General features: G+C 41.0%; 1 protein-coding gene across 7 annotated transcripts; it reads right to left on the bottom strand.

The window, feature by feature from the left end:
- Positions 1-522: 522 nt before the first annotated feature.
- znf512b (zinc finger protein 512B) lies at positions 523-27405 on the bottom strand. 7 transcript variants are annotated; one of them, XM_044211754.1, is made up of 18 exons: positions 27214-27405; positions 26287-26506; positions 24622-24756; positions 14937-15016; positions 14654-14782; positions 14116-14291; positions 13728-14011; positions 13552-13623; positions 12532-12666; positions 11753-11880; positions 10350-10442; positions 7494-7592; positions 6672-6926; positions 6194-6535; positions 5725-5826; positions 5494-5556; positions 4882-4980; positions 523-4393 (listed from the first exon to the last, which is right to left on the bottom strand). In XM_044211754.1, exons 3-18 carry the CDS (start codon positions 24752-24754, stop codon positions 4049-4051), a joined length of 2535 nt encoding a protein of 844 aa, XP_044067689.1. In that variant the 5' UTR covers positions 24755-24756; positions 26287-26506; positions 27214-27405; the 3' UTR covers positions 523-4048. The 7 variants fall into 7 exon arrangements, with proteins under 7 accessions (XP_044067689.1, XP_044067688.1, XP_044067691.1 ...); XM_044211753.1 differs by lacking the exon at positions 27214-27405 and adding an exon at positions 27001-27207; XM_044211756.1 differs by having other exon boundaries at positions 6672-6824; positions 26287-27405.

The following is a 27405-nucleotide window of genomic DNA, read 5'->3' as shown; positions in this document are numbered from 1 at the left end:
AAATAGATGATACCATACACTTAATCAAAATTCAGTTACAACTATAGTAGGACAATAAATGTTTAGACACAATAGCCTACTGCTGTGTCTGAATCGTAATAAATCCTGCATAAGAATGATAAAAGCCAGCATAAAAATGTGAAATATCTCACACACCCCTAACACTGAGAAAGACTGTTAAAGCCAAATTATTAATTTATATAATTACATTTTAGCATTAAGAATTTTTAACATTTGGCATTTTGCCATGTCATATCAGGAACATCGCAGGTGCTATTTAATTAATGATGGCTACCTTCCATTAAGGTGTGAGTGAGCTACATGCACAAAACAGGATCAGTAAAAGTGGCACAAAGGAGTACTGCCATTATTAATCTTATTAGGTACGCCGCCTGTGTTTGACAAGTAAAAATGTCCACTGTGAGAAAAGTCTATTACATTCTAGCAATTACATTCATTGTAATCTATACTAGAGATAACAGCTAACGAAACTTACTTAAAAGTTGACACAGTTGACACAAATTTAGTCAACAAACTTTTATTAATTAGTTGAGGGATACTAATGCACAGGTAATACAACAAGTTTGGGAAAATTGTAACAGTTCAGACTCAAAGGAGGTGTTGATGCCTCCTAGGTTAGGTTCTATACAGCTTAATTTCAGATATGGAAATCTTTAATACATCATTAGTCTCATTTCACCTGTTACCTATATATCATAACCAGTTATGAGCTACAACATCATATCTTAAAACTCTCAACAGTTTCATCACAAAGGCCCCGACAACAGAGGCAGATGCCATTTCCTGCTTTTGAAGTAGGTAGCATACAAAACGAACCACTGTTGTCCAAATATAAGGGTAAAATTCTCAGGCTGTCTAAGGGGATTTCTATGGATTAACCTTGGTTTTGGAAATAACATTGCTGACAAAGGGAAGACACTTGAGCCTGCTGTTTTCCCCAGGTACAAAAGTCACACCACACACAGTCAGGGTAACTAGAAAGCTCCAACAACACTCCTATTTCAAGCCTATTTCATGGTATAGTAAGTGCACTAAATACAGAAACAAACACACATACATATGCCTTGTTGTCCCATATTGAATAGGTAATAATAAAGGACTCTCTCAATGTGTTTGTCATTGTGTACTGAAAAATCTCAATTTATGTGCATCATCAAAATGGATAAAATAACAGTGTATGCCGACACATAGGCCTACAATGTTCTTTGTGGTCTACAAATTTTTCCAACCTTTTTTTTGATTTCATAATATGTAAAAAGCATTTTCAAAGCAAACAAATAAAAGTAGGGGAGTGAAAAAAGCCATACAATTTTGAGAAGACACATCAATATCAAAATATCAGCAAGCCAACAAAACCAGCTAAATATGGTGTATTGCTGTACTCTCTAAACATGTTGCAGTTAGCTCACACTGCGGGATAGATATGTGTTTTCCACATCATAGGAAGACAGATAGTAAAGGGTGTGATAAAATATAAAATACCCACTGTTAAAAGCAGTGCCTACCTATCATATTGCAACACCAAAGCTTGTCAGGTAAACACAGTCAATGTGACGTTATTAATGAAACAAGTAACAAGCAGCTGATGAACTGATTCTGTGCCAGAGCATAAGACTCAACGAAAAGTGTTTCCAGACATCCAGTCATTACAAAGGTGCTAACTGTTTTACACACACACACACACACACACACACACACACACACACACACAAGGTCTGGACAACTCATATCGAAAAGGTCCGAGGACCAATCAGTGCTTGTCTAACTTATCCTCTCCATCAGTTGAACCTGGATACAAGATAAAGGTCCATCCCACTAACAGAGAAAGACACATGCATAATCATCCTCACCTGAATAAACTCCATCAGTTGATTAATAATGGAGGCATTCAGCTCAAAACTTTGCTTTACAATATAAAAGGTCACAACGTAGGGATGACACCACCTGGGACACATACATTTCAAATTCAATGTTTCTTGAAAATGTTCTGCTGACATCAGTGCTTGATTTAAATGATGACATTGACATTTGTTGGTGCAAAATTAATAGGACTTGCCAGTAAGGAGAAAATGGCAGATGGATTAGCGGACTTACTGAGTTGTATCAGGTCCTTAAGGTAGAGTGGCAAGTAAAGCACCCTTATTATCTCACCAGAATATCCTCACATCACAACTTTATCCAAAGCTATCAGATTGCTATCTAGGTAATACACATAAGAGAATATAAAATAGATTTATGATCTTTTTTTAAGCAAGCCCGTCATTATTTTTATGGACATACACTGCAAATATAAATCAAATATTTATGGAGTTTTCATTTGCTCAAATCGTTAATATAACTGTGGATTCAAGTATCTACTTTAAACATGTTAAAGTGAAAATATTCTCTGATTGCACACATTTTTAGATTCGAAAAGTAATTTAATAATAATGGATTATTATTTTTTAATCTGAAGCTAAGAGCAGCCTTAAAATTCAACAAGACCAGTTATGGCTTTATGTGGTGAGTCATAATTATATGGTCGTGTTGGATTACAGATACTATATAGAACGAGTTAACTATGCTGCTCATTACCCATGTAAAGACAAATTTAGTTTTTCTCTAGTTCAATTTTTCATCAGAGTAAAATATTCCCGCTCCTGTTGCCTGACAGCCACTAGGTTAGGTTGAATACTCCTGGAGTGCAAAATACAAGAGGGGAGCGAGAAGGGTTAAGGGTTAAAGTGCAATAACTTTGAGCATCCAGGAATTAATTCATATACATCATTATATGTGAATCTTCATTTGCAATTTTTCTGTTTAATAAAAGATTACTTTCCTCAACCTCTCTATAAAAGATACTATTTTTATTTTCTCCTCAGCTCTTTGATTCAAGCTAAAGTATTGGCCAAAATATAGCCTCCTTTAAAATGGTGTCACATAATTTGATTGTGCTGCAATGGTGCAACAAGCTTCACACAAAATTCATTCTTCTGTCCAACATTTAGCTTTACCAGTCCTATTTTAGACAGAATGCTTCAAGTTTTTTTTGTTTAAAATCAATTAAACGATGCCATATTAAGTATTATTGTAACTAACTTATACCTTACAGATGGAAATCTCAAACAATCACTTTTTTGGGGTATTCTGCTAATTAACTTCAGTGTAAAAGAACTTTGAAAATAATCTTTTGACACTTAATTATTGTTGTCAAAGCAGATACCTTTCATCGTCATGTGATAAAATAAAAACAAATGTCACTGAAGTGATAACCACATAGCTGTAGGAAAAACAGAGTGGAATATGATTAACAACTGACCAACATTTTAGCTTATATGACATTTTCTTACTTGAAACATGAAAATTAAAAGATAATAAAAGTAAAACTAGAAAGAAATTAACAAATTAAGTTCAAAACAACATTGCACTACAGCACACACTGCAAAAATTCAGATTGCTCATGATCCAATTGGACGTGTCAGGCTTGAAAATGACAGATGGCATCATTGCTTTGAGTATATAGATATATAGATATAGATATTGTTTATGTACACAGTACAGTATATCTGTGAAAAAAATGTGAAAACACTAGCTATCATTAAATGACTTCACCATGCTAATAGAATATCCTTTTTAAAACCTTTCAAACACAACATGAATCTTGTAGAAGGAATTACTCTGCATTTGTTTGGAATACTACCTCTGTTTAGAAAATGCTATCCATGTAGAAGTCAGGATTTTATCGTTGATTACTACTGACACCCCTGCTGTGAGTACAGAAACTGAAATGTGTGCCTTAAAAAGGAGACAAAAGTGGAATGGAGAAATAAAACACTACTGTTACATGAGTATTGTTTATAACAATAGACGCATTAACTCTGGGGTTTCAAAACCAAGATTTGAAGTCTGTACTGTTTTACTTCTCAATAGTTGATTCAGCTTTCTTCTCAGTGCCAAGTCCTTGTGGAGTTAGAAAGGTCTTTTAGCTTCCTGGCGTAACATTTACAGTAAAGCATCCTCCCGGGCTCCTGGGTCACCAAAAGCAGAGCTACTCTGACAACGACAACCTCTTGGGTTTGCTTCGTCTGGCGGCGGAGGGGATGGGCTGTCTGTTTTGGCCTGAATTAGCACTGTCCGTTGGGTCGGGGATCAGGGTGGGGGACTGTGTTGGGCCCGAGGAAGGGTTCACGACAGGGGTTGAGTTTTGAGTAGTGGTGGGTGCTTCAGTTTTTGTTTGGAGAGGCGCAACCACAGGGGGGCGCTCTTTGGGCTTGCGGCCCCTCTTCTTACCAGTGGTGGCACCGTTCCTCACCTCAGCTTTGATCCCACTGTTCTCCGGCACTTTACCCTTGCTACTGGAGACCACTTGACTGGCTGCTGCACGAAACCAATTCTAAGACAATAAAACACACAGTTAGTGATCAGCTCAATCTCAGAAGAAGGAAAAAGAGCATGTATATAACTGTATAACTTGTCTACTGTAATTAGTCGGGCAAAACACCATTCTTGAATACAGTAATATGGAGCCCTTGAAGTCCCATAAATGGTAATTATTTAAGATGTTAACCGTGTGGGACCAAGCTATTATATTGTGGGAAAAATGTGTTATTTTGTGAGAACAAAATGTACATATCAAACAAACAAGTTACATGTTACACATGCTGTATTCGAGGGAGCAAGATCAGTGTGATGTGCTGACAAGATACTTGACACTTGTTTGCACAACATAGGTATCCTGTTTCCCCACAAGTTAACACCTTGTTATCACAAGATCATATATACAATCTTCTGCAACTCAGCGGGTTTTTACTGTACATTAACAGAAATGGACATGCTGCCTGTGAGAGTGTTCAGTAATACTAAAAAGACTGACTAACCCACCTGTGAGTGTGTCTTGCTGATGTGGTACTTGACACCGCTCTCTGAGCTAAACTCCTTCTGACAGATCAGACAAGTATACTTGCCCAGTTCTCCACCACCCTGCAACACACACACAATATATGCATTCATGTTGATAACATTTTTCTCATACCTTTTAGGTTCCATTGCTATCATGTGTTGGTGCAATAAACACATTTTTCAAATTGTTTTCAAATCCAGTTAGCAAAGTCTGTAACATCCTTTATGACATTTTTTGAAGATACACATGCTGCAATTCTTAAACTTCTTCTATTTTATTTTCATTTGACCTCCAAATGACATTTTACTTAATTTTCTTTGAAATCTCTTTTTTGCTGTTCATGTTTATAGTTGTGCTGTATTGTATTGCATTGTTTTCTCTTTCAGTGATAAGAGTTGGTTGCAGAGGCAAAGCACCTCACAAACACACAAAAGATAAAAATAGAAGTTAGCATAAACAATCCTGACCTATGTACCTAAGTACGAATCTGGGTTAAGATTCTGTGGGAATTCCATGTGTGTGTGTGCATTCTTGTTTTTGCTCTAGTGTGTACAGAGACAAATGTAATCATGTTGGTGGCTTTGCTGCGGTACCTGGCTGCAGTTGGCCAGGTGGGCTTTTAGTCCTGACACGCTGGAATAGACAGCTTCACAGTTCTGAGACAAAAGAGAAATAAATAGTGAGTGACCAAACTCACTCAATCCATATTCCTGTGAAATCAATAGCCTTATTATTATTAAGAGTGAATCAATGTCTTGTTTAGTTCAAATATGGAAAGCAATTTTCTATATATGGTGACACATTAAACCAGTCAATGTTCCTACTTCATTGGTGCAGCAGATGAAACCTTTCTCCTTGACTTGGTTCTTCCAGGTCTCTAGTAGCTCTGGGCTAAAGTTGGGGAGGCCAGGACGGGTGTAGTTTAACTATACAAAAGAAGAACATTGATATCAGTTTTCCTAGTAGTATTACAGTTTTAAAGTATGTGTATAAAAAAGAGAGATTGGGGGACATGTATATCAGCTGATGTCACTTTTTTACCAATTACACCTGGTGTCTTTGTCGAGCCTTTTCAAGGAAAGGTTGGCTTTGATGAGTGTCAATGTGTAATCCCATTTGTGCTTCTGTATGTATTGATAGTTTTTTGGGAGATGTCTTCTTGCAGTACACAATGCTGCCTTATGTCCGTACCTTTACCTGTGTGTGAAGTGAGTACGCATGTGTTTATGTCTACTATGTTCATGTCTACATGTCTGCTAGGATTGTGGATCATGTGTGCTTAATGCATCTCACCCTCTTGCTATCAGGCACCAGGTCATCCTTGATGCGACGCTTGGTGCCCCAGTCTTTGGCCAGCTCATCCTCTGCTATCTCCTGCAGGTGGAACACTGCCACCTGAGCTGACCGACGCCTCACTCTGCCACTGGGGGTCCGTTCAAAGTCATCCCCCTGGCTCTCATTCTGTGGTGCTTTTCCTTTGTCTCGCTCTCTCTCCTTTTCATTTTCCCTGTCTTTGTCCCTGCCTTCTCTTTCCTTCTCCTTAGGCTGGCTGGATGGTGCTTTCTCCTGGCAATCCTTCTTCTCAGGCTGGCTTTGCTCCTTCCTGCCTACTGATGGAGACTCCTCTGAGACCACCTGGAGGAGCAGTATGATACTTCTTTGAGTGAAAATGTGGATAAACTTTGGCTACTTATTACAGTCAAATCTAGTAAAAAGATGCTTCTAAACAGCAGGAAACAGAAAAGAGGCCTGTCTCCCAAGATGATCTTACCCTCTCTTTGCCGGTGTTGTTGTTGGTGTCAGTGATATTGTCCTTGCTGTTGCTGTTGTTGGTGGCTATCATGGTGGTGGTGATGGTCGGGGAATGTTCGGTACGCACATGGTAGTCTCTGCCAGCCTTGGAGCGGTAGGTTTTTCCACAGTGCTGGCACAGAAACACAGGCTTCTCATCGTCAGAGAACTCTCTTCCACAACGTTTCTGGTGGTACTGGTAGCCCATCAGACTGGAAAAGTGGGCTGAACAGCCCTGTATATGTGTGTGTGTTTGCACACATAATGTTTGTGTGATTGTGTGAGGCCAGTGACAGAAATGAGACAGAATGAAAACACACATTAAGCAGGAAACTGGGTAAGCGGAACGAAGTGTAGGTTTAATGGAACAATATTACTGAAATTGGTCAATATTTTGTGGTTACTGTTAAAAAGACAGAGAAAACAGGAGGAAACTGCTCATTTTTCAGTGTGAGGACATGTCACAGTAGAGAGTCTATTTTTTGCAGCTCTTTCTCTTCCTCTCTCTGCCTTTTACGCTCTAGTGTGAGTAATGAGAAGCAGAGTGTTGATGTGGTTTTGGGCAACATGTCAAGAACAAGGAAAAAGGAGGGAGAGAGGTAAAAGGAAGCAGACACAAAAAGAGAGGAGCCTGAAGAAAAGGGAGACACAAAATTTAAACTGGCAGATGAGAGAGGAAAATGTGACGTGACAGACAGAGAAGTTGGACAAATGGAAATGAAGGACAGAAGAAAGCAAGAGTAGTAAAGAATGAGAGAAAGGAAAAGAGAAAGGGACAGGGGAAGAAAGAGGGAGTACATACCTCACTAGGACATTTGATTCGTCCCATCTGTTTGAGCACTCTGCGCAGCCTTTCTCTCTCCTTGTGCTTGTCGCCCGTCTGGCCTTCGCTCCCCGAGGGCTGAGGGGGAACAAACACAGTGTCACATAAGCGTGTCCCACCACAACACTGACTTTAAAAATAATGGTGATAAAAATGTGTTTTCCATCTCGGGTGTTCACACTGTGCCAGGATCATTAAATGGTTTCATGGTGAGGCTGTTACTCAAGGCATGTTTATGACAACTGTCAAACTCATGTTTTCACTCGAGTGTTGGCTGGTGCCAAACCCCAGCCAAGACCAGAACAACAGATGGCAGGGCTGCCGGGGAGAAGAAAGTGCAGGGGACTAGAGAGGGTCTGGACTTACAGAGGAATCCCAGTGGAGCAAATTTCATGTGTTTTCTCATGTGTTAACACAGAGAAAGAACTGAGATGACTGAGACACAACCATAGCTTTTTAGAAAGGTAAGAAGGAGATGAGATACCTCCAGAGTACTTCGAGTAAATAATGCTCAAGCCTGCAGGCAAGAGTACAGACACCAGCTCAGCCATTGATTTACACTGGGGGGGGCGGGCATGAAACTACATCAGCATGTATTCTTAATGCCTCTATCAGAGGCAGAGAGAGAGCAAAAGAGCAAGCACAGGTTTGGCGGCAGTATCACAGTAGCAACATCAACATCAAGGTCAAACTCAGTGGGTGACCCCTGTCCTTCTGTCAACCCTCTGTGATTTCCCACACTGCAATGGGGCTGCGCCACGTCACCGCACTGACAACACACTGGTCTCAGGGTTAGTGCAATAGCCAAATCGAGTCATATTAAAATCAAACTTCATAGCTCTGCTTACAAGACTGAAGTACAAACTGCTTCACATAGAAATGATAGAAAAAGCAATAAGAAATTCAACACAAATGGTAATATAATGGTATGGTAATACAACCAGAAAAAATGTATTTACTGATTCATTCACTCCTTTCTCCTTTGTGTTAATGTTCAGAATCAGAATCAGAAATACTTTATTGATCCCCGAGGGGAAACTGTAGCAAAAGAGTTTCCCCTCGGGGATCAATAAAGTATTTCTGATTCTGATTCTGAACATTAACACAAAGGAGAAAGGAGTGAATGAATCAGTAAATACATTTTTTCAATTCCCAGTATATGAACACACTATACCTATCTAGCTACTGTATCAACTTATTGGAACACTGGAAAAATACAATATCTCATTTACAGAAACAGCACCTATGTGTCCTCAGATGACCAAGTCTGTTGGCACTTGCTGTGTACTGTGGCCACAAAAAACTAGACAAAACTATTTTGCCCTGTCAAAGACACAAAAGAACTGTCTTCTTGATACATTTGAATGACACTGCATTAACAAGATATACTTTATATATGAATACATGTGAAATGTCCTCAATGCCGAAAACATGACCCCAAAAACACAACAATATATAACATAAACAACATTAAATATGACATTATACAACAACAACATTATACATGATTTATATTGTTTGCTACATATACAGGCATAATAGTAGAAAAGCACAGCAGTTACTGTAAAAAAAGTAGAACATTTCTACCTAAATGCTAAGGGGGCTAAGGGTAAGTCGAAGGAGTCTGTGAGTAATGTGCTATCTCCTGGTCTTATTTTTTTATTTACTGCTGTTCAAAGTTTTCATGTAGATAGAAAAGAAAAAAGAAGAGTAAGGCACTAATCAAACCTGCAAATGATAAAAGCCTTCTTTGATCAGCAGCTACTTGAGTCTAGAGCACAATCGCAACACACGAACAGAATTAACACAATGATGGCTTTTAGCCTGTCGCAAAAGTTTTAATTAGCTAATCTGAAAAATATTGCAGCAAAGTTCAGCAGTTTGCTTAGGACGACTACCTGGTGAAACCTTTGAGCATTTTAGTTTGAACACACACATAGCACTGTCTTTTGCTCAGCTGGACTGGAATGTTGCCAATAAGGTCAGGGCACAACAGGTCCTGACTGAAGACAAATGACGGTATCAAACAGTTTAACTTGGCTGAGACAGATGGCAAGGCCATCTATCATCACTATTAAACTGACAAACATACACACCCAAAGCCCCTCACACACATATAAATGCATGTGCACATATATCATATACTATTGGAAAGGGTGCTCACAGAAAAACACAAACACACATGCTGCATGCCACAACGTTTGGTGCACGTACATTCATTAATCTTTCATGATACTTTTTGAAACAGGCAGTGTTGAATTATTCAGCAAACTTCATAGCAGTATCATTGCCCTGATGCAGGAGTGTCATGATAATATCTTAATGAAGCTCTCTGCTGTCAGAGTTAAGACAGCTACAGAAAGACGTGAGCACTTCAAGGACAAGAATACCAATCACCAGTTCAAATGTATGATCGTTTACAAAAAACCCCAAGATCAAATTTTTAGAGAAGGGCATAGCAGCTGACAATGAATATGCAACAGATACAATTTAATATAGCTCATGGATTTCTGGCTTATATACAGTGTGCATATAGGGTAGATATCTACATGCAGGACATCCCTCACCAAACACAGTGAAAGCTGACACTAGCAGTAGCGTATGGTGGATTGGGAATGGGTGTAGTGCTTTGGTGTGGTCTAGTAACTAACTACCCTGTTCAGCGGGTCAGTGTGACAGTGGTGAAACATTAGCTCCCAAAAGCATCCTCATCTGGACTACCAAGTGATGGACTGGGGGGCATAGATCAGTCAAAAAGAAAGTCAGAGGGTACCAATCATTGTTTAAATACAAGCTTTAGGAATTACAAGCTCATATGTGTGCATGTGGATGTACCTTGGTGGTGTGTTCAGCCATGGTGTGGTAGTTGAGGCCGGCCTTGGACCTGAACTGTTTGTGGCACTGCTGGCACTTCAGAGCATCCTGGAGCTGCAGGGGTTGAAGGCCAAACAGAAGATCAAATAACATTTCTATGAAAGGAAACTAACAAGTAACCCACTCTTGCTGGATATTCTCTTTATTGGATCTATCAATTTAGCAACATTTCATCTGTAACCTAATAGTTTTTGTTATTAGTGCGCAACATAAAGGACAAAGGGCATATCAAGCAACTTTGGGAACCAGAAAAGCCAATTTAACACACAGTGTTCCTTTTCGTAGATTTCTCTCCTCGCCTCAGTATTGATTTGGAGACAGAGGTGTTTTGATGGTGAGTGACCCAGTTGTAATGTGGTGATTCTGTCATTGCTTAACGGCAGACTGTCACTTTAATAGAGTCACACGGGCCACTGGGCCAAAGAGCCATTATAATGACTGTAGGAACACGTCTCTCTTAGGGCCTAGAGGCTACTGCACCACTCCAGCTGGTTTTTCCTCAGGAAAAGCTCAATATAATGTAGTTGGATTAGCTTCTTTAGTGCTTCACCCCTACCTCATTTATTACTGCTGACCATAATTGAGTGCAATGCAAACAAACGGCAGAAGTGTACAGTGTCCTTCCCCTTGATTCATTTTAACTGATATTAGCTTTCATATCAGAGCAGATGAGTAAAGGATATTACATGAGAAAACTGCCTGAGATTACTGTACTGAGATACTGCCTGATCTTATTTCTACAGCCTTCCAATCAATATCATTACTGTAAAGGCTCCCTAGACTCACAGTGCACTGCACAATGGGGTCATACCTCAGGGAGAGGTATCTAATAACATTGCAGTCAAAGTTATAATCCAATGTGGAAATTACAGCTCTGGGTTGAGAGCTTTATTTCATACTCCCACAGAAAAAAAAGTTTGATAACAGTTGCGGTTCACAAAAGTTTTGTCAATATGTATACAGTTTTTTGTTGATATAATATATGGATTGCGCTGAGGGGTTGTGCTGTCGAATTGGCTGCCGTAGAGCTAGAGCCATTCAGATTAACACATCATGTGTATTGCATGGTATTACACAGGATCCTGATTCAATCAAGAACAGCACAGATGTAAGACTTCTTTCCAACTGAACTGACTCATGATGTTTATTACATTCATGTCTTATTCAAATTTTAAGCAGGCAGGCTCCTCCAGAGGCACATGCAGCAAAATCAAGCTTGTATTAAGGCATTTGCCTTGGAATGGTGTTAATTTGTCTGATAGGGAAACAATTTTTTCCAGTTTCACAGCAAGCTCTACTTGAAGTTGTGACAGCACACACCCACCCCGCTCCCAGTCTGATGGACAGCCTCATCGCCCACTGACCTTCTGGCAAATCTCCATGTGTTTCTTGAGACCATGGATTGTTTTCCTGGTTACGATAGAGCAGGTGGGACACACCACTTCACCTCGCTCTGAGATCGCTCGCTGCCATTGGGTGTCAGGAACAGTACCTTAGAAAGATTTGGAAACAATATTACTCTGTCAGTTAATCAAATATTACTGGTATGGTGCCCTTATGGGTATAACATTTCCATTTGTGTACTTAGTATTCATGTTTCCTTGTCTTACAGTTTAATTTATGCTTCTGTTAGCAAGTGATAATATGTAGTGAGTGAGTCACTGATGTAAAATAATCCCTGATCGGGTGATTCCCGAAACCCAAGCCTAAGCAGACATTCTTGATTATCTGGAAGTGGCTTATTTTTAAATCATAACCAGGTCACTGTATATTATATCAGTTATATTGAGGGGCTTTTTTCACTAGTTTCTGACATTCTATATGTTACATCATTGATTAAATGGACAAATGATTAAAACATTAATCAATAATGAAAATAATCATTAGTTGTAGCCCTGTATCACTACTTTGTGATGTCTTATTTCAGCCTACGAAAAGTTCTTGGAAGGCAACACGACAACATTCTTAATTTTTGGGCTTTTGTTGACTTAAAAATTGGGTTTTGTAGAGAAACGACCAAAACTAAAGTATCATATTTACACTGGTATCACTGCTAACATTTTTGAATGATACCAAGCCATAGAGTTCTACATTTTTATGGGCTAATCGACTCATTAAAAAAACAAGTGATCTATGTGTTCACCAGAGCTGGTTGTAGCTGGGTCTTTCTTTGAGGACTGACTTGGAATGGGTCTTCTCTGGGGCTCCTCACTGAACCCACTCCCCTCTGATCTCTTCACACGGCCTGCTTTCAGCTTCTCCTCCACCTTAGTCATACCTACAACACACACACACACACACACACACACACACACACACATTCACACAGTCATGGTAGCAATTAATACTCCCACTGAAAGTATTCAAGGTAAAGTGAGAGATACAAGCAGAGAGGGACAGATGGAGGACAATGCTGAACAAGAGAAATACTTAAAAAAGGAAAATTGATACTGGAAAGAAAAAAGAAAAAGAGGTAGAAAATGAGAGGAGGTTGTTTTGAGTTATACTGAATCAGTGACATGCAGACTGAAAGAGAGCAAGAGAGAGCAGTGAGTCCTGAAAACTGTGGATGAATTGTTTGATAAGAGATGATAATAGTTTACAGCCCTGTGTATGTTAAATGAGTCACTGAACATTTTCAGCATATGAATGAGACAGAAACAGAGAGAGAGACTGGAAAAGCTGTGTGTATGTGATGTGTGCTTGGTGTGTGAGTCACTGATTCATTTAGCCGGATATGAAACACCTCTACAGTTGCCACACTGGCACTGTTAAAAGACCAGTACCATTGATCAGCAGCAGTAGGGAGCATTCACAGTCACTCACATAGCCAATCACACAATGTAGTAAAGGTCTTTTGAACGAGCCCACAAAACCACTCCTCATACCTATCTTCAAACAGTGGTACATACAGTATGTCCTCCCATTTATTCAGTGAATCATCATAGGGAACCTGTGGCCTGCTGTATTGTCAGTAATCAATGATAAATCAGCCAGCAAATAGTAACAATCTCTTCTTCACAACTTCATTTATTCTCTTGTTAATATCACACCCACAGGAGATTACTACACATGTTTGTTTGATTGTTATGGGCAAGTGTTCATAAGAAAACATGGTTTACTGTCCATAACAGGGTGAAGTGAGAGCAATTTTGGTATTTACCTTTCAATCCAAATGTTCCAGATATAGAAGGCTGCTCTCCAGTGAATTTCTTAGGCGTTTTCTGCTTCCGTCCTGGCTCAAGAGAAAAACACAGAACAAGGAACAGTCAAACACATACACTGCAAGCATATAATGAGAATATGTGGTTCATTACAAAAGATATGCTGTAATCTTACTGTGCCTCATTCGCTCTGGGTCTTCATCAGGGAAAGAAGGGGGAAGGCTGCCCCCCTCACTTTCACTGCCCCCCGCATCGGATGACGTGCTTTGGGACTGCGACTGCTGGGACAGAGGCTGGACTGGCTGGGACTGGTGAATCTGCTGTGAAGGCTGGCTGTGGCTGAACTGTTTCCTCTCACTTCTCTGGTGGGCCAGCTCCCCGTTCTGAGAGGGCGTGGACACCTCGTGGGTCTTTTTCACTTTGAAGAACACCGGAGAGGGGGGACTGTTCTCCATGGGCCTGAATTCACAGACCGAGGGAGGACAATTTTGGGCAGTCAGCATTATGACGTTACTAACACCATTATGTGGGTCAGTGTGGGTGGGAATTTGAGCTCCAGTCACCTTTTCTTGGTGTTGGACTTGACAGGGGTCTTTTGAAGCTTAGGCTGCTCGTCCTTGGGCTCCATACTAACCCTGTCTGGGTGGTTCCACAGCTTGTGCTTCTGCAGGCGCACCTTTGTGGCAAACACTGCCTCACAGTAGGGACAGCCGTGACTCAGCTTCTCGGCTACGGTGGCCTGATACAAACACAGACATGAGGAGAGGGGATTTAGACTGAGCTCCCTCCCTACGCAAAATAAAATGACAGTGGGTGGCTGTTACTGGAAGCTTTGAGTTGACTAATCACCGGTTCTTGAAACAGCCCGACAGCTATAATCACTAAATATTTGGGGTGTGAGCATTATAAATTCTCTGGAAGTTTAAACTCTCTTTAACTTCACAGGTAATTTATCACCGACTGCTATGGTCCTTCCTTTAATGCTTTTTTCCAATATCTTTACTGTGATCCACTGTTAAAGTCTACTCTGATCCACTCTTAAAGTCTACTCTGAAGCACAAGGTAGAAATAGCCGTATAGCAGGAAAGAACGGTGACTCACCCCCTGGCAGCGTTGATAGTGGTACTTGACGCCATAGATGCTGGGAAACTCTAACCAGCAGCCTGAACATGGACACTTAACCCTGGAACGGCGCTTAAACTCTTCCTTCCATTGTACTATCATATGGGCCTGCTCAGGGGTGAGGAAGAGAGAGTTCAATACAAGCAAGGATTATCGCTATACTGTACTGTATATTGTGAATATTCATGGGGAGCTGCCTACTATGTGCAGGAAAAATGAAGCCCACTTCAAACACCCACTCAGTTCAAAGAGAGATACTCACAGGGATGCTTCTCAGTTCCTGCACTTCTGCTTTAGGACGACCTTTCCTCTTCCCCTCTGCTGGCTCATCACACACCGGACCTGGGAAATGAGAGAAAAAACATTTCTGAGTTAGCACAGAGGACTGCCAGTGCTTCACATTCATAGAATAGAACATTTTAGTTACACGCATTCAGACCTGGCATGTTCTTGATCTAAAGCACGACAAGCCACCTTTGACTTAGCACTTCTAGAGTCGAAGCTCCACAAATATTCAACTTTAGTTAAATACCTTTTCAAACCTCCAAAATCCCTGAATCTGCTCACATATTCAAACTAAATATGGACATGAGCACATATGACTATGGTGGTGGCTTTGAATAGTGAGAAATGTGGGATTGTCAGAGAAAACAGAGGAAGAGAGAGTGCATGTGTGAACGAGTGTGTGTGAACCTCTGACACAGCACACAGCAGACCGACTGCCTCAGCTCTCTCTCGCTGCTCTCTATTGCTCCCTCCCTCCATCTCTCATACTGCCGCTTTCCTCTTTTCTCACCCTGTGTCTAGCTTTCTCACTTTCCCTTCCTCTCCCTCCCCACACCCTTCCCGATCTTTCTCCACGTGAACTTCAGAGAACAGACAGTGCACTGGCTCATTACTGTTCTCTTCAGCCCTGCACTTTATTTCCCCTATACAGTGTTACTTGAGAGAGGGAGGGAAGATGGAAAGAGCTAAGGGTGCATGTTGGGGGGGTTACAAAGGGAGGAGAGCAGAGCAGAGGATGCTGAGGGAGAGAGGAGAGAAATGAAGAGGCGGATGACTTCTTCCTCTGACCAAGCAGAATACTGAATGACAGTGCTGCAGGTAGGAGCCAAAGCTGTTCTCTGCTCTTCAGAATGATATATCTTTACATGCGCTCTCAACTCCCCTGCATTGATCTGGCAAGACTGGAGAGCGGCAGCAGAAACAAGGCGAGCAGGAGACAGAGCTGCTGTTAGAGCCTATTCAGTCATATCAGATCTAGAAAATGTCAAAGGGAAACTACTTGAAGTAGAGATGATAGTCCTTTATTGTGAAGTGGAATGCAGCAGTGGTCTTGCATAGACTCTCTTTTGAATCTGTTTCACTTCCCCTTGCTGAGGAACATGACACTGTGTCTGCCAACTGCTTTCTTCTCCTGCAAACGTATTGACAAGCAGCGACAGGATGCGCACATGCCTAGTGCATCCCATTTGCAGCGGGTCCCCAACTGGATCAGTGCACTGTGTGTGCCTACCAGGATTATAAAAATGGTTGGTGGATTTTTCATCAAATAAATGAACTGACTTCCTGCCATCGTTGCTCATACAAAAACAGGTCATGTTGGCAAAAGGATAGCCTTCGACCCAAAAAACATCTCTCTGTGTCAGTGATGTTAATGTGTATAAAAAAACACTCCAGGCCTAACCTATCATGACCCCCCCTCCTCATTTCCCTCTGTGTTTTATTACACAGTATCAACTTTCCCTTTTTCCCTCATTTGTCTTCTTTTGTTTCTTACTCAAGCACAGACAAAAACACGGGCTGACAGATTATATGTAATCTTTCACTTCAGACTCACAATATTAAGGTAGAAAGAAAATAAGGCGAGGCTGAATAAGCTTGAATGAGAATTAGCACAGCATTGCTGGCTGTGTTTGGGAATAGTTCACGACACATGGTGTAAACACGCATAAAGGTGTACACGGATACACGCAAACAAGTACACAAACCCATTACCAGTGTGTGTGAGTGTGATGTGTGTGCATATGTGAGTGTATTAATATTCTCTAGACGACAGAGCATTTCTCTGGAAGAGGTGATGCAGTCGGCGGTGCAGCTCTTGTGCTAAGGAGGAAATTGAGCATGCATTCTAATTCCTGTCTTAGAAAATAAAGGTCTTGTAAAAGAAAGGCATAATTAATGTATTCTACTCTTGGGAAAGATATGTTCTTGTTGCTATGGGAATAAGATCCACTTGTCTTAGTTACCACTATCAGAGGCCTCTTTCCAGCAAGCAGAACAATTAGGTCCACAACTACTGAAGGCTACAATGCAAAAAGGTATGTACACACACAAGCCAAGGCAGTGCAGGTGCAAACTTACTGTAAAAATGAAATATACAACACTTGTTTTCCTGGGATGAAATACACAAACACAATAAAATGTGTTTAGTATCTTTTACTTTGCTTTGCTTGCTTGAGTATGGGTAGCACACTCAGGCGCTCAAACGCTCCAGCAATCACATCCATTGTCTTGGTATGAAACAAAGCAGGCCCATTGTATCAAATCTAAACCCCCGGTTCTCAGGCACAGGCCACGGGGATAAAACAGCTGTTCAACTAATGTCAGAGTATGACTCGCTCCCAGCTGTCTGCAACTGTTGCTCCACACTGGTTAAGCATGACAGAAGAGAAGAGAAGAGAAGAGAGAGAAGAGGAGAGAGAGGAGTCAGGACCCAGGAGTGCAGGCAGCTGCCTAATGATCTCAAATAACCTCAGAGTTCTCCTAGCTACGCCTGCAACTGCTCCCCCCGAGTGCAAGGGTGCACACATTACCCACAAACACACAGGCGCACACACAGAACAGTCATTTGTTTTCCTCGACAAACACTCACACAGGAGCCTTTGTCTGTGTCTGCACAGTAAGGTTTAGACATACTGTACTTTAGAAAGACAACACACACAAATACAAACACCACTCACCACAGACACAACTCCATGGAAAGAAGACATAGTATTACTACACCCTCAATCTCAACAGACAATAGGTGGAGAAATTGATACACCTGGACGCAGTGCAGGGTAAACACACTGACAGAGTGTAACCATCTCCTTAACGTGTAAGCTATCCTGGTTTACACTGAATGCAACCACTGAACCATACGGCCATCTCTGTTTCTACTTTTTTGCTTTAAAGTTTATCCATTGTGTTTTCACTTTTACTTCTTCACAACTTCCCCCCCCTCACACATTCTCTGTTTAACGGCACGTCAGCACTTTGCCACACACACACACACACACACACACACACACACACACACACACACACACACCTCCTACTACTTCCTATTTCCCTACATTATTTTTCATCCTGTAATTCATCCCTTCTTTTACACACACACACACACACAGTACAAATATTCCCATCATATACGCACCTCTCTTTGGAGACATCCCCATAATTCCCTCCCAGTCAGGCCTGATTCCAGACAGTGAGTAAGAAGACGAAGAGAGGTGGAGCAGCACCAGAACAGTCTTGCTACCAAGACACTGACAAACTGAAAGAAAACCAGACTCTCAGTGAGTCTGGCTCTCACTCTATCTTTGTTTTTTCCTTTCTCTCTCTCTCTCTCTGTCTCTTCCTGCCCTCCCTCCCTCTCTCTTTCTGTCTATCTGTATAACTGTGTATCTATGCTAATCTCTTACATACACACACATTGTTATATCAATTTCAAATTTTTGTGAAAACACTGCAAAGTACAAAATACGTTTTTGCTATTACACTTCCTCTAATAAACATGGCAAGTAAAGATGGCTTTGTTTTAGGGGGTCATGAGCAAAAAATGAAAACAACCAATGAACACCATAATCTGCTGGGATTGTGTGATTGATTGTGGAGAAGAAAATGTGAGCTACTTGAATCAAATTACTTTGTATGATATTTAGTGGTTCTGTGAGTTAGATAATGACACAATAGGTTAAACTTGAGGCATACACATTTCCTAGGTATGAAGATGCTATCTATTTCATAAATCTATTTCGTTGTCCAAGTCCAACTGAAATCACATTTAGTCATCCCTTTTTGCAGTAAAAAAAAAGTCGACCTGTTTTTTTAAACAACAGGTCCTCGTACCTAAACGATAGTCGAATAGGTCAACTGCCAGTGATCCCCAAAACAGCGAGAGGCGTAACATTAAACACATGGTTGACGTTGTGAAACGGTCACGGTTTGGTTAGGTTTAGGCAACAAAACTATTTGGTTAGGTTTAGGAAAAGTTCATAGTTTGTGTTAAAATAAGCACCTTATGTTATGGAAGTGACGTATGTACGTAGGTCATGTAAGTCACATACTTTTGGTTTCACAAGGGACACGAATCCCGGTCTGCTGGGTGAAACTCCTGTGTTTGTTTGATCCATCCACCCCAACTGCCTTTATACGCAGATTGCTCTAGTCATAATTATTACAGCCACTAGAGGACGCCACCCAATAATAAATGTAAATATGGGTCGTAATAAGCTACTTGCACAGGTGGCCGTTTTTCTGTTCAGGACGGGCTGTTTTTAAATGTATTGTTAATATTTTTTTTTATTATTAAAAGGAAGAAAAAAAGATATTTGGGGAAATATTAGAAATGCTCCTTTTCGTCTCAGCTGGCTGGAGGGGCGTGATGGTGTCTGCGTTTGATTGACAGCAGCTGGCAGGCTGCTAGAGTGCCAGTGTTACACTGAAGGGAAGGAGAGACAAAGTAAACAAACTTGCCCTGTAGTCTATATGTTATGTGCAGACAATGAGTTGTTAGTGCTATTGAAGAGTAAGGACCACACCAGGACCAGGCTATTGTCTGGCTTAGTGTGACCGGCTGCTCTGCCTATGATAGAACACAGAAGTTACTGTGTTATGCAAAATTTGATTAAATCAAAATAAGGTCTCCATCTATGTAGATGGATACCTAATGATATTCTGTGGAATTAATGCAAAACTAGGGGGCACCATCATGAAACCAAAATATATAAAATATACATTTCACCCCTTTTGGTTTTCTCAAAGGAGAAAACAGGACAAGTAATTTACAGAGCAGATATGTGTGCTGTAGAAGCAAAAAATAAAATAAATAAAAAGCAATTTAATTTCAGTTGGATTTTAAAGCCACTATGAGTACCAAGTCAAGTCAAGTCAATTTTATTTATATAGCCCAGTATCACAAAATTGCCTCATGGGGCTTTACAATCTGTATCTCCCCCCAAAAAACCCTTTGAAAAATGGAAGAAACAAGGAAGAGCAACAGAGGACGGACAGTCATGCAATAGATGTTGTGTGTACAGAATAGACCAATATGGCAAAATTACAGTGTAGATAATCAGGATGACAAAATTATAGATAGATTGTAACATATATGAAGAATAATACCAGCATGTATTGTGACAGTGTATTTTTTGATACCACTATTGGGAGTACCAAAGTTGTGAATTTTAAAATTCTACATGTAGTGGCTTTAATAGATCTAGTTGTTCAGGAGATAATTTATTCATAGTTCAACTGATTTCAAGCTTTGTACTAGTCTATGATTTAGTGATAAAAAGATTTGGATTTGCAATTTCTTACTAAATAACTGGTAATTAGTGCCTAGTCTAAGAAGAGTGCCTGTCCTAAGCAAAAACAATTTCCACTGCCCTCAGTGGTCTGAACTACTTTAAAGTGAATCCCTTTTTTTAGAGGCCAGGAATCACCACACAGACCTGTGTTAGGCAGTTTACTAGCACAACTAAACCACACTTAAAGCAGCCAAATCAAAGAAAAGAGCTCAGACTTGAGATTCCTGCAACATTATACAGTGACTCACAATACCCCAACAGCCTCTTCAGACCTGCATTGATTTTACAGCCTTCCATATCAGCTGCATGCTTCATATTATTGGAAACCTAATCTATTGCCTGATGCCGATTTGGCCCATGGCCAATAGTGTGTTTAGTGACATCCAATCACAACAGCTTTGGATACATGTGGCCAGTGAATTCCTGGGGGATGATGCTGACAGGTGAACTGAAAGCAGAGCAAATAAAACATTTTAAAATGTAAGACTGACAGAAAATTTGAAAAATATACATAGGTCATGGTGGAATTTGTCATTCATGCGCTGAAGCATGTTGTGGTATACACATAGTGCATATACCAGCAGCCATGAAAAAAGGCATGTGTTTATGCAACAGCACATACAGTATATGCGAGACAGACAGACAATGCCTGCTCCAGACTGTTTGCGGTGCCCTCCTTATGGACAGTGACTCACCAACTCAATCTCTCTCCTCTCCCATTTCCCTGTACTCCTTCTCATCTGCCATCCTCAAGCCTGCCAAATAAAGGTGTGACAAAGATGACAAAGGACTCTCCTCAAAACGAGATGCAGCATCAGGCTGAGAAAAACACCAGAATTTAATTTCATCCCAAAACAAACATTCTCCGATCTATAGCTCTTTATCGATTTTATCTTTCGGTATTTCACCAATTTGGCAGACTCAAAGCATCAGCAGGCTAGAACTACAAAATATAAGAAATATGAGCTGTGAGAAGAGTGAGGATGGGTAATGGGGATAGTACGTGGGAGTAGGGTGAAGAGGGTTGCGGGGATGGAATGGAAGGTGAGGCTGGAGGCCTGGTGATTCACTGCTGCTGATAATACTGCCTAATAAGTGAGACAAGAGAGAAATGAGGAGTTTGAGAGAGGATGAAATGGAAAGGAGTGACTGTATGTTTGGAGAATGGGACAACAAATGTGTGAGAAAGCAGTAGACAGAGGGGAAGAGTGAGAGATTGCTGCTGAGGCAAATATGCAGGGTCAGCAGATGGCGTCTGTGGGCCTGAAATGAAGGTCCTGCAGTCAGAATCAGAAATACTTTATTGATCCCCGAGGGCAAACTCTTTAAAGAGTAGTGGACTGTCATTTCAGAACACACATACACACACACGCACACACATAGACAGCCATTTAAACAAAAACAATAACAGAACAATGTAACACATTTAACATTCACACATAGCAACAATCATGTAAACCTATGCAGACCTTCCTCGTACTGCAGCACCAACTCTGGAGCACCCACCTCCCAATACACACAGCGTGCCCAATGGAAAGATTGTGTCCTGGGATCAGGTAGGGTACTGCAGCATTCTCCATCAAAGGAGGATGGTCACACACACACACACACCCACACACATACACACACACACCAAGACTCCACTCATTTATATTTGCATTAATGTTTGCCTAATTTCAGGGCTTGCCTAAAGCATTTGGCAGAACAGCATTAGTTCTGTCCAAATACTTTCACTGTAGGTTGTTTAACAGCTCAGACCACTGGTGTAGAAAAAATGACTAATCAAAAAAAGTGTTAATATGAAAGAAATGTGAGAGCAAGAGAGCAAGAAAAAAGAGAGAGAGACAAAGAGAGAGCAAGTCACCCTCAAGGACCACATCCTTTCCTGTAAGTTGTCTGGTGTGGCAAGGTGACAGCTCAACCACACAGCTCTAGGAAAGCAAACAAACCCAATTTGCAGCATAGAGGGATTTCAGGAAACCACTAGTACAAAAACAGTCCAGCCAGACAGTATTTCTTCATTGTTATATCATGCAAAGTTTCTGACAAGGGCATTTATTGACTGTGTGAGAACCAATAATACAATGACGAGTAACAGACCAAGCTTACCATGGACATGGAACAAAAAATGAAAAACGACCAGCAGGAAGAGGGCAGATAATGTGGTACCTGGTTATCTGAAGAGCACACTGTGAACAATGTGCATAAACTGAGCACATAAACTCCACAGAGAGCCTTTGATATTGATGCCTTTGTTTCCCTTAACCAAGGCTCACAGCCCCCCTGGGATTGACAAACTAGCGTCATTATGATTAGCACTGTAGCATTTCTCCTCATCATTAGCTTTAGAAAGCTCAAGCCAGTCACTGATGAGTAATAAGCTAAAGAGGCCAGATTTGAGAAGATGGCTTGTTGTTTGAAAAGGTAAAGCATTTTGATGTAGACGGCGTTGGTGTTTTGCTGGAGGAACTACAGAAAGTCAAATCACAGTCAATGAATACCTTCTTGCTTTAGCCTCAACTACATCTGAGTGCATCATTGCACACACCAGCTATGGCGCGGTGGTTGGGGAATACAAATGCCATTGTAATCAAGTGCCTTTTTGAAATGAAAATGTAACATTTCTCATTCATTTCTTATACTCTGTGTCTCAATCAATTCCTACTGTTACAATAGGTTCTGCATGTGTTCCAGTAGCCTTGTGTTTCCCCTTAAGGTTGCTGGATATTCTTAGAAATTCTTCAAACCTCATAATCACATAAAACTCCACTGGCAATGTTACTAACTAAGCATCTCTAAAGGCTAGGGAAACCCCTGGTAATGTTCCAGATAAGAGCAACTTTCCAGCCAAACAAGACAATTCTTTAACTACAACATAGTGGAATGTAGATTATTATCTTGTGCAATCAAATTGTGCTGGGAGCTGTCCTTAGAACAGACTTAACAAAAACAGTCTCCTTAGCACAGACTTGCAGTTTCAAAAATACTGATATAATTACTGTACCGTTTTTTTGAGAAGCTCTACTTTAATGAGAGTCAAAGCAGATCAACTGTGGAAAATGAAAAAGGCAAGAAACAGTAGAGTCTAAAGTTACCAGAAAAAGTCCCGTAAAGACCAAGCTACCATTACCTATGATAGCATTATCTTACACAAAATCATTGGTGGTACTCATTAGTGAACCTAAGCCAAGTATGTTTCTCTCAATTCTAGCCTTCAGTCTCAAACAATCAGCGCAGAGCCCACTACCAACTTTGCACTGATTGATTTAAAAACACATCTTGTTTATTGAGTAATAAAGTGTTAAAAAAAATCGATAAAACATAAGACTATGAGAGGCTGTAGAGAAAAACCTGTCATTCAAATACACTACAATCAATTCTTTAAGAGCAAAAACAGCACATCAGCCTGCAGCCTGTATACAATGAGGAGTTGGAGACCATACTGTGAGCCTGCGCTATACTATATAACTATCAAAAGATTAGGCAGATAAAGAAATCCAATTAAAACAACAAAAAACTGCCCCATGCTTTCCTGCACTCTCAGTTCTGTCTTGCAAAATGAGCTTTGTATTACCACGTCATGCACACACACATGCACGCACCCACACAGGCATGCAAATCTAGCCTCCAGGGCTGAATATTAACACAGAAAGAAAACAAATTGAAGCACCTAGTCTAGTGTGGGTGCTGTGTGTGTCTGGGAATGAGAGGCTATTTTGTAGCAACCAAAACAACTGGGTCACATTAGAACAGCCCCAGTTTTCCAAGTCTGCCTGACTCTATTAACAATGATCATCTTCTGGTTATTGGATTGAAACATAATTCCCCAGTCTGGCTCTCTCTTTTCAAAATCTTCCATCTCCATCCAGATGGCTTGGGGTTTCACTCATGTCAGTGCTTGGCACTACTTGTTTGTTTGGTTTTCTCACTGTAAGGCAGTCCGAGGAAAAATGTTGTAGTTTCCAGGCCCTTCTGTGGCGAGAGGAGTAGAATTACATTGAGGCTGGGGAACCATTGATTCTCAGTAAAATATAACCCATTCAAAAAAGCAGCGGGGACAGTTATATGTATGTTATGTTGATCAAATCCTTGAGATACAACACTGATATTCTGAACAGCTAGCCTGGAATTACAAAAGTCCAGCCAATGGAAAGTCAACTGAATAAAGAGACAAATGCAATTCCAGTCATCACATATGTGTTAGTATGTCATGTATGCAAACATCATCCTGGAATCAGTCCAAGAGCAAACCTTGATCACACAAACAAAAGCCTTCCTCGTTCCCACATTTAAAACACTCTGTGAAGAAACACTGCATACATCTAAAGTCACACACTGTTTTCATTTAACAAAGTGCGGCGGCTCGTCACTCACTATGTTTGTTGTTGTTTTCAGGGCCTGGCGTGGTTCTGACAGGCTCCTGAGGATGTCCATGCTTGGGGGTCCGGCCCCTTGGCAGCCCTGATGAGGACAGCTTCCCAAGCCTGGGGCCATTTGGGCTCTCCATGCCTGCAGTGGTAGTTGAGGGGGTACAAACACACAGGAGGGAGGATAGCTAGAGGCAATATTGGGATGCTTTCTGCCGCTCATTAATCCTGTTCCATTGCTTATCAAAACATTATTAGCAATGTCCACTGCATCAATAGCTGTTGATGATGCTGTCTCCTTGTTCTACAGTGCACTTTCTTCATGTCGGCCATTGGTGCTATTGGACTGAAGGTTATCTGAGTGGAGGCACACACATCATCTGCGGTGGTAATGAGGGTGTGACCTTCCATGTTTCATTTCAAAATCAATATTCTCACTTACACACTAACTCCATGCTCTGTCCATTAGACAAAAGGTGAGTCAAAGAGAGAGGGGGTACAAAGCCTTTTCTGAACAGCTCTGCCTTCTTTCTTTATTATGAAAACAAGTGATGCATCTCTTGATCAGATAACATAGTCAGCAGCAAAGTTTGTTTTGCTTTAAGTGAGGGATAATCCCAATTTGTTGACTGCTAGATAGATTACACAGCATAGACCACCAATCCATTATAAATGTCATGCCACCATCATCCATAGTAAGCCTATATGTCATGTTTTAGGTTCTGTGTGCTGAACCCTCAGTCCCCATCAGCATGGGACAGTCTAATGGATGAAGGCTGTCAATCGCAAATTATGCTAAGTGGGACTGATTATGATCCAACATGCTTTCTCTTAGCACATATTCACGACAGTCTCCTAATGAATTACAATAGCACACAAAGGGTGACTCAGTGGGGGTCAGTCTGTGTCTGTTTACATGCCATGCTATTCACTGTACATTGAGCTATGATGGCACATCCATCACAGTGATAGTATGCTCACAGTGTGTGTTATAAATGTGACTTTAAAAGGCACGGTGAGCTTGCTGCACAATGCAAGTTGCAGATATATTGCACACACCAACACCAGACACCTTCCTGTTCCTGTGTGATGTTTCAGAGAACTACAGAGCAGCATTTAACTACTTAAAATAAACAGATGTGGTCATGAGAGATATATAGACACAGTATGACAGACTCCTGAATTATCACTGGTGAAAAATCATTAAATCACTTTAATATCCTTTAAAGAAATTGTATGCGTGCAATATTTAATTGTGAGTTTCAATAGTGACCTCTATACTTTTTGTACACAATGCATTTGTATTTCCTGTTATAAATTGGGCATTCCTACAATACTCTTTAGGATATAACACTCTTTAGTTTTGCTCTGGCATTTGTACAACATCCCTCAATTTATTGCAGCTGGTGTTTTCATAAAAAGATTCATTCTACACATAAAGGACAACCATTACCATACATTTAGCTAGACACAACAAAACCCGGTGACACCCACTCACATCTCCTCACACAATCTGCTGACAAACCAACCTGGAAATAAGTGTTTTAGCTCCGCACGTGGCACACTGCCATGCTGTGTGTCAATTACAACAAGGTTACAGAGTTGCCTATGTATGTGGTTAAGAAAAAAAAAAGAGTGTTACACTTTCTTCCTCCGGGTCGGCCCCACCTACCTGAACTGTCGGGCAGTCACCCAGCACTAGGGGCCGGGTGGCCCCGGGTCACCCACGTGAGGGAGGAGGGGGTCAGGAGACAGGCACCAAAGTGGGCGTTTTTCCACCAATGTTATGTTACATGGCAATCACACCTGCTGTGCGTCAAGGACCGGTCAGACTGGGGTTGGGGGGCCTGAAAGGAAGCGGACAGTCGTCACCGTCGTCCTGTCCCCCCACTCTGCAGACGACGACGAGGTGGAAGAAGAAAAAAAGAGCAGGGCAGGAGAAGAGAAATTACAATTTCGTCTGTACATGAAAATAAATCCTGGATACTTTCACCTTTTTCCCAGTTTCCAATAGCCTTGCCCCCCTCCTTTCCTGCATTAATATGTATACCACGAGGCACTTCTTCGACCTCTTGTCTTCTCGTTAAACACTCCAGAAATATTAGAAATAGCCAGGAAAAGATAGGTAGGTCCCCGACTCCTTGAGGAAAAATATTAGAATACGGGATGGTTTATATAGGCAGTGAAGCAAAATGGCGACTTTATTACGAAGGAGGAGTAAAAAAAAATCCTTGCGCTGGAGCTAAAGGGAGGCACAAAAATATGTTTAGTGCAGTAATTTCGACGGCTGCGAGACAGTTGGTTAGAGTAAAAGAAAACGAAGCGAAGGAAAATCAGCAGAAACGCCAAATCTCGGTCGGTTTTGGTACACTCCTCGGTTCCTTACCTCGGGATTATTTCGGTTTTTTATACGGATATTATCTCGGCGGCCGTGTAGCCTACAGTATTACAGTAATGTGTGTTGGGTCATGCGCGTATCCACTCCACCTTTGACAGTTGCAACTACAGTCTTGAAGCAACTTGCAAACTCTCGCGTTATTATTATCTATATCGAGCAGATTAATATTGGGGTTTCTGTCTAATAAACTCGCTGCAATACCGGCTCGTGCTGCTCCTCCGACGTAACGGCGCTCGTCCCTGACGAAAAAGGGTCAGGGCTTAAATTCCTTAAATCAACCTTCGCCAAGTATTTTAATCTAGTTGCTGCTAAATGATCTCCCCATGCGTCCTCCAGCCTACAGCAGCTTTACCAAATCAGACAGGGAAAATGATTATAGCCCAGTCTGTGGTA

The sequence above is a fragment of the Siniperca chuatsi genome, linkage group LG10 (assembly GCF_020085105.1).
Source record: "Siniperca chuatsi isolate FFG_IHB_CAS linkage group LG10, ASM2008510v1, whole genome shotgun sequence".
Classification (NCBI taxonomy): Eukaryota; Metazoa; Chordata; class Actinopteri; order Centrarchiformes; family Sinipercidae; genus Siniperca; species Siniperca chuatsi.
The sequence above is the reverse complement of the archived record's forward strand: the minus strand, read 5'-3'. Positions and strand labels throughout refer to the sequence as shown.